The sequence below is a fragment of the Tupaia chinensis genome, unplaced genomic scaffold (assembly GCF_000334495.1).
Source record: "Tupaia chinensis unplaced genomic scaffold, TupChi_1.0 Scaffold000444_1, whole genome shotgun sequence".
Taxonomy (NCBI): domain Eukaryota; kingdom Metazoa; phylum Chordata; class Mammalia; order Scandentia; family Tupaiidae; genus Tupaia; species Tupaia belangeri.
The window spans coordinates 361,036-369,415 of NW_006159949.1; the positions used below are offsets into that span (position 1 = coordinate 361,036).

At 40.9% G+C, this 8,380-nt stretch overlaps 1 protein-coding gene across 1 annotated transcript in view; it reads left to right on the forward strand.

The window, feature by feature from the left end:
* Positions 1–8,380, forward strand: part of RRAGD (Ras related GTP binding D) — an 87,386-nt gene that overhangs the window by 44,316 nt on the left and 34,690 nt on the right. Inside the window, exon 6 of the mRNA XM_006155308.3 lies at positions 2,978–3,273. Within this exon, the coding sequence (XP_006155370.1) occupies positions 2,978–3,273 (296 nt within the window). The remainder of the gene's footprint in view (positions 1–2,977; positions 3,274–8,380) is intronic.

Consider the following 8,380-nt stretch of genomic DNA (forward strand, 5'->3'; position numbering starts at 1 on the left):
ATCAGGCTGCCAGGTCCAGGACTTGAACTGCGGTTGGTAATGCAGGAAGTCCAGAGCCTCAATCACCATGCCACCTGCTAGCACCCTGTTACCACTATTCCAGAACATGTTCATCATTGCAGCAAAACCATATACCCATTAACAGTTCTCATTTTTCCTTCTTCCTAGGCTCTGGCAACTACTAATCTACTTTTTGTCTCTATGGATTTGTATATTCTGAACATTTCATGTAAATGAAATTATATAATATGTAACCTTTTGTGTTAGGCATTTTTCACTTAGTATAATATTTTCAGTGTTTATTCATGTTGTAGCAAGAATCAGTGCTTTATTTTTTATGACTGAATAATATTCTATTGTATGGATATACCACTTTCTACTTACTCATTTGTTTCCACTTGGCTATTATAAATAATGCTGCTGAAACATTTGTGGTTTTTTGGAAATATGCTTTCATTTTTTGAGTATATTCCTTGGAGTGGAATTGCTGGCTTATATGATAATTCTATGTTTAACTGAAGGAACTAATAAAATGTTTTGCAAAGTGCACCAGTTTACCTTCTCACCAGCTGTATGTGATGGTTCTAATTTTTCTATATCCTAATACTTGATATCGTCTGTCTTTTTGATTATAGCCATCCTGATGGGTATGAAGTGGCATTTCATTGTGGCTTTGTTTTGTGTTTCTTTCAATGGCTAATAATGTGGAACATCTTTTCATATATTTATCAGCCATTTATGTATCTTCTTTAGGGAAATATCTATTCAGATTCTCTTTTTATTGGATTATCTTTTAGGAATTCTTTATATAATCCAGATACTAGACTATTATCATATATATGATTTACACATATTTTCTCCCATTCTGAAGGTTACCTTTTCACTTAAATTTTTAAAATTCTATTTATTTTTTTAATGAGAGAGTACCCAGCACATATGTTCATGGACACCTCAGGAAACCATAAGACATAAACTTGGAATCTTCTCATGTAGGTCCAGCATTGAAAAGCCTTGTGTTTCCACCGTGCCACCATTTGGCCCTCTTTTAAAATTTGAATTCCAGTTTATTATTTTTTTCTGTGGTTGCTTTTTCTTTTGGTGTCATAGATAAGAAACCATAGCTAAATACAAAGCCACCAAGATTTACACCTATGTTTCTTGTTTTTAGTTTGCTATAGGGCCTGTGTGCTCACCAGGAAGAGACAGAGAGAAAGTGTGGCCATGCCACAATCCCTTCTCCATTCTCTTCTTGGGATTTTGGGCATGCACACACACATGCCTGGTGTGATTTTCAAGCTGCCATGGGGTCCAGGACTTGAACTGTACAGTTGGCCATGTGGAATCCATCTGTCTTAAAATCAGCACCACCTGCTCGCCTTACACACCTATGTTTTCTTCTAAGAATTTTATAGTTTTAGCTCTTGAATTTTGGTATTTGGTTCATTTTGAGTTTGTTACGTTTTGTTTATGGCATGAGGTACAGGTCCAAATTTATTTTTGCATGTGGATAAACATTCAGTTGGCCCAGCATCATTTGCTGAATGAGTCATATAATTATTTTAGGTATTTTATCTCATTCAATTTTCTTAGCAGTTCTATGTGATGTTTGTTGTCATTATAAGCTCCATTTTATGGATTTTGAAACTGAATATGAATAGCTAAGTATCTTTTCCAAGGATCAATAGTTCACATCCAAAGTCTTGATGACTTTAGAGCCCTCATACTTGGCCACTAGACTACACTTTCTTTGTTCCTATGAAATGTATGCTCTTGGTCAAGTAGGAAGCCCACTTAGAAATTAAGTGGTTGTCTTATTCCACAACATTGTGGAACTAATACTATCTGTTTTTCAAAAATGAAGAACAGAGAGAGAGCCCTACAGTGTTTGAACCTTTACACCAATTCCTACTTCTAAACTCTCTAATATTCTTGGTGAAGGATTTTAGGGTTGGGTTTTTGTTATTAGGGACTAGAGTAGCACTGACCTATAGAAATTTCTGTGATGGTATCAGTGTTTTACTTCTGTGCAGTCTAGTACATTAGCCAGATCTGGCTATTGAGTACTTTCAGACACTAATGAAACTGAGAAACTGATTTTTTTCTTATTGTGGAAAAATACATATAACATAAAATTGACCATTTTAACCATTTTTGAGTGCACAATTCAGTGCCATTAAGTACACTCACATTGTTATGCACTCATCTTCAAAACTTTATCATATTCCCCCAACTGAAACTCTATGTGTTAAACAACAGCTCCCCAATCTCTTCTCCCAGGCTCTGGAAACCAACATTCTACTTTCTGCATCTATGAATTTGACTACTCTCTAAGAATATCATATAAGAAGGATCGGGATTTCTAATTTTCATCAATTTGAATTTAAATAGCTATAAATGACTAGAGCTAGCTTACTGGATGGTGCAGGCTTAAGTCAGGGTGGCCCTGAGAGAGGTCTGCCTCCCATGAAATAGGCAAGCACTTGAACACATTCTCAATCTGAGGTATCTAATCCATGTCATTTTCCAGGCTTTTGTGGTATGTGAGAGTACACAGAATAAAGGTGTAACTCAGATAAAACAAGTATCTCTGTGGTGCACAGAGACTGTGATAATGTAATGGAGAAGGACATTGTTCTGGAATGCTAAGACCTGGATTCTTTCCACTAACAGACAAATTTCAGCCAATCTATGCTCTTCATACTCCAGAGTCTGTCTGTGATGTGGAATGACACACTTAACAGGGGTCTGGCCCTCTGGGGTGGTATGAGAGGTAGTGAAATACCACTTTTTAGTGCCTTGCACCTACCAAAAGCTGTCCCCTCCATGAGTAGGGTGATGTCTTTAGCACTTTGGTGTTTGGAAGAGTAGCATAGCATTGTCTGTGAATCATAAATCATCTTGGAGGTGGAAGTGAAACTCCTCCAATTAACCACCATGAAAGAGTCTCACCCTCATTCTTGTTTTGTGGTTTCTCCAGTTCTGGACTTCAGTGATCCCTTCAGTACTGAGGTGAAGCCCAGAATCCTGCTCATGGGCCTGCGGAGGAGTGGCAAGTCATCTATTCAGAAAGTTGTCTTTCACAAAATGTCTCCCAATGAGACGCTGTTCTTGGAGAGTACTAACAAGATCTGCCGGGAAGATGTCTCCAACAGCTCCTTTGTCAATTTTCAGATTTGGGACTTCCCAGGACAGATTGACTTTTTTGACCCAACGTTTGACTACGAGATGATCTTCAGGGGAACAGGAGCTCTGATATTTGTCATTGACTCCCAGGTAAAGTCAGTCTCAGGGCTATGATGGTCTTGCAGTCCCCCTTATAGGAAAATCCCTCCCAGGCCCCCAAGTTAAAGTGAGCGTGCTTTTGAGGGCTTGGGTTTGGATTTTAAAATCTATAACAGACCTTTTAGTGATATGGTGAGACCCTGTCTGAAATGCCACTGTTCATAATAGGCATTGTGTTTAGATCCTAATTTGACTTTGTAGGAAGCAAAGAAATGAGAACCCCTTGACTGGCTAAGAGCTTTATTCCCTACCCATTGGACATTCTCTTTATCAAGTTCACACCAGCATACCCAGTTGGCTCTTTGGTATTCTGCATATATATATTTTTTTAGACCTTTTTTTGTGGAGAGGTTTTCTCTATAGGGTGTGTGCGCTCGCCAGAAAGACAGAGAGAGACAGAGAGATAAAAAGATGGCCATGCCTCAATCCCTTCTCCATTCTCCTCTTGGGATCTTGGGCACGCACGCACACACTCTTGACTTGAGTTTAAGCCGCCAGGTCCGAGACTTGAACTGCGGTCGACTACATGGGAGTCCAGCGACATAGCCATTACACTAACTGCTGGTCCCTGGATGTATATTTTTAAAATTTTGCCAGAGGGCATGCACATTCACGGGTGAGAGTGAAAAAGAGAGCAAGAGAGAGAGAAGGTGAGGAAACTCCCTAAGGGAAATGCTCACATCACAACCCCTTCTCCTTTCCCCCCTCCTTTTGGGATTTTGGGCACATGGGCATGCACATGTGCTAGGGTATTTCTCAAGTCTCCGGGTCTGAGATTTGAACCATACAGTTGGTCATGTGGGATCCACCTGCCTTAATCACCATGCCATGGACTGGTCCCTGGATTTTTTTTTTTTTTAAGTTTCATTTATTTATTTCTTCCTGAACCAGAGAGAAAAAGAGAGAAACAAACAGACAGTACCCACAAGACGGTCTTGATACGAAGATTAATCCAAGCCCCAGCTGGCCCTAGATCATGCGATGCGTGCCCAGTTTACTCAGGGTAGTCTCTAGATGCAGATTAGAACTTGCTCATATGGGTCAGCCTTGCAGAGCATCTACTTTTACAAAAATGACCAGCAGCTTGTATTGCTGCACCTGGGGCTCTTCTCCTTTAGTAGGTGTAAAGAAGAAGGAAGGGGAGATAGCAGGACCATGGGCATGACTCAGGCAGATTGTTTCTTTTTTATAAAAATAATTATTTAATTTAATATATTATTATTATTTTAAAATTTATTATAGGGCATGTGTGCTCACCAGAGAGAGAGTGAGAAAGCAAGCCTCTAAGTCTGGGACTTGAACTGCAATTGGCCATATGGGAGTCCAGCGTCTTCACATACCACCTCTTGCCCCAGGCAGATTGTTTTAGAAAAGGTACATGTAGCAGGCTTGAAACACTGATGCTCTTCAACTGTCCATATCCAGAGACTCTTAATTCAGGACATGTGACCCAGCCTGATGACATTCTAGGACTTCTTTTTGCAGCTGAGAGGGAGTAAAAGGCAACAGGTCCCCCAGGCATGTGTTATGCCAACTCTGAAGTTCAGGTTTTAACATTTCCCTGAATCTGGGCCAAGCACCAGAAAGAGCAGCTGGCTGCAGTGTATATCATCCTGGCCATGCCTGGCCCTTCCAAGAGCATCGGGGCAGTTAGAGAGGAAGGAAGATGAAGACCCTTTTAATTCATGATTCTGAGCCATACTTGTAACCATTTGCATGTCTGAGAGGATCATAAATTCATTCAGAAAACCATCTGCCTGTTAAATATAATTATGAAATTTTCAACTACTACTTTCAGTTCTGAGTGGCCACACTGTAGACTTCTTGCGTAGCTGTGGAGGCATGGTCACATGGTTAGGAGGCATTGCATCTTTCCTTTTTGGAGGTGGGGGGAGGGTGGAGAATTTAAATCCAATAACAGGTCTATGACAGCAGTTAGTTCCCCATTGTCCCATGGGCTGACCCAGCTATGCATGTGGTGTGTGCTTGTAGGCACCTGCATCATGTCCAGGGCCTGCTGTCAGCATCTGCCTTCCTGCCAGTCCCATGTGCACTGACCTGTTTTCTTTTTTTGTTTGTTTTCTTTTTTTTTTGGAGAGTTTTTGCTATAGGGTGCGTGCACTCACCAGAAAGACAGAGACAGAGAGACAGAAAGTGAGAAATCACCCCCCAGGGGGATGGCCACGCCGCAATCCCTTCTCCTCCATTCTCCTCTTGGTATCTTGGGCATGCACACACACACACACACACGCCCAGTGTGAGTTTAAGCCACCGGGTCCAGGACTTGAACTCTGTGGTCAGCTATATGGGAGTTCAGCGACATAGCCATTACGCTAACTGCTGGTCCCTGCACTGACCTGTTTTCTGATCTGTAACCTTGGCAGTGTCTTCTGCCTTTTCATCTCAGGTCAACTGGCACCATAAACTAGGGAGCTTGGAGCCCAAGGGGAGTGGAGGGTGTGTGCACACTGCTGCATTGCTGCATGGGAGAGCAGACTCAGGGTGTCATGCTCACGTCCCTCTTCCAAGTTCCATTTTTCTCTCCAACTCACATGGCTGCTGTTTCTGTAACTGTTGAACTAGTAGCAATAGTATCCTACCCATGGCTAGTAGATTCCAACTAGATGACTTCTTACGTCAAGACAATGCCTTAGTGCTTATTTACATATCATCTTGTATTTACACAGCAATTTCCATTTATGGAATTCAAATTTTTATTGCAAATCTATCTTAAGTATTAGTAATACGACTATAAAGTGGCTAAAATAGTTATACTTGCCTACTTTTAAATTACAACTGTAATTTGTTTTTGTTTTAAAAGAATTACTCTAATTTAACTTTATTTATTTTAATTTAACCAGAGAGGGACAGAGCAAAAGAGAGAAAGTGAGAAAGCAAGCTGCCAGGTCTAGGACTTAAACCACAGTCAGCCATGTGGTAATCCCGCACCATTAACCATCATCTCCCCCGCCAGCCCCTATACTTTGTTTTTAATTTTACATGAATATGGAAAGCAGAACTTCTATTTGGACTGATAAATGTGTGTGTGTGTGTGTGTGTGTGTGTGTGTGTGTGTGTTTGTTTGTTTTTTTATTTAGTTTCTTTTTTTAGCTATAGGATAGAAAATGTTTGAGAAATACATCTTTTTAAATTATATATATTTTAAAGGTTTATGCCATGGGGCACAAATGCTCACCAGAGAGAGACACAGAGAAGGGGAAAATGAGAAAACACCCCCCAGGGGGATAGCTGTGCCCTAGTCTCACCATCTCCATTCTCCTCCTGGGATTTTTGGGCATGCATGCGTATGTACCTGGTGTGATTTTCAAGCTGTCCGGTCCAGGATTCAGACATCGTCAGCCATGTAGGAATCCAGTGCCTTAACCATCATGCCCCCTGCTGGCCTCTAAATTTTACTTTTAAAAAAGAGTAGGAGAAACATTGTTGAGCTCTGTCGTTACTAAAAATAAGAAATAATTTAAAAAGCAGTTTCAGAGCTTAATACATTTTTCCATTAGAAACAGATTGTAAAAATCTTGTTTGCAAAATCTTTTATAATGTATTTTATTATTGCCAAAGGGCACGTGCATTTGCCAGAGAGAGGGAGAGAGAATTCTTCAGTAGGGTGTGGTCACACCGTAATCCCTTTTCCCCCATTTCTCCACCCTATCAGGACTTTTGCATGCATGCACACACCCCTGGCATGATTCCCCATCCTCCAGGGCCGGGATCCAGACCACGGTTGGCCATAATGGATCTGGCTTCCTGTGCACGGTGTTTAACCACTGCACCTATGGAGCAGGCCCTCTTTTTTAACTAAAAAAAGAAAAGAGGAATTATTTGTTTATTTAATTCCATTACAAATTTTATTATTATTACTATTATTATTATTTTAATTTGACCAGAGAGAGAGAGAAAGGGAAAGTAAGAAAGCAAGCTGCCAGGTCCAGAACGCAAACTGCGGTCAGCCATGTGGTAATCCAGCACCTCCAACCACCATGCCACCTGCCAGCCCCTATTTTAAATTTTTTAAGTTTACTTATTTATTCTGTGAGTGAGAAAGAAAGAAGAGAGAGTACCCTCAATAGGGTCCTGATGCCATAAACACCCCCCACCATAAACAGCCTGAGATGCAGAGCATGTGCATGCTGGCATTATCAGGGAGGCCTCTGGATGTGAACTGAGAACTCTCCTATGTGGGTCAGCCTCACAGTGTCATGTCTTACTGCTGCACCGTCAGGCCCCCTGTAGGATAGGAATCTTCACCTGATGTGATTACGAGCATAAAAAGGAAAATCAAACTTTAGGGAAGTGCCTTGGCAACACTTGCATGTCCTTTCCTTAATTTCTAAGTGGTACTCATTCAGTCTGACACCTCGTATTTTTATTTTTTGTTTGTGAATTCCTCGTAGCCACAGGATTGCTAGATAAATATATATCCCAAGGAGAAAGGGTATCCTCATAGAATGTGGTGAAATTGGAAAGAATGCAAGCAAGAGTAAATTCTCATTGACTAAATGTGTGACCTTCCCTGCTCCCCCTGCACAGTCTGAAGAATGTTTTATGTTACCTGAAGCCACTGTGCATGTGTCTTGAGATCCTTGAGATCCAGTTAGTCATCATGACTTGCTGTAATTCCTAGATCTAATTTTATCTAATTTTAGAGTAAAAACAAGGCAGCATATTTAACTTTATTTTTATTTTGTTGGGAAGATAATATCAAACACAGTGGGGGAAATCTCCTGTAATCCCAGTTTGTTTTTTGTTTTGTTTTGTTTTGTTTTGCTATAGGGCAAGTGCACTCACTGGAGAGAGACAGAGATAGAGAGGGAAAGTGAGAAAGTGTCTCTCAGGTGGGGTTGGCCATGCTGCAATCCTTTCTTTTCTATCCTCCTTTCAGGATTGTGGGAACACACACACACATTGGGTATGGTTCTTAAACCCCTGGGTCTGGGACTCAACTGCACAGTTGGCCATGTGGGATCTAGCTGCCTGAACCACCATGTGACCAGCTGGCCCTGGCCCTCTATTCTTTTTCTTATAATTTTTTTTTTTTTTAAATTGACAGGGCACATACACTCACAAGAGAAAGACAGGG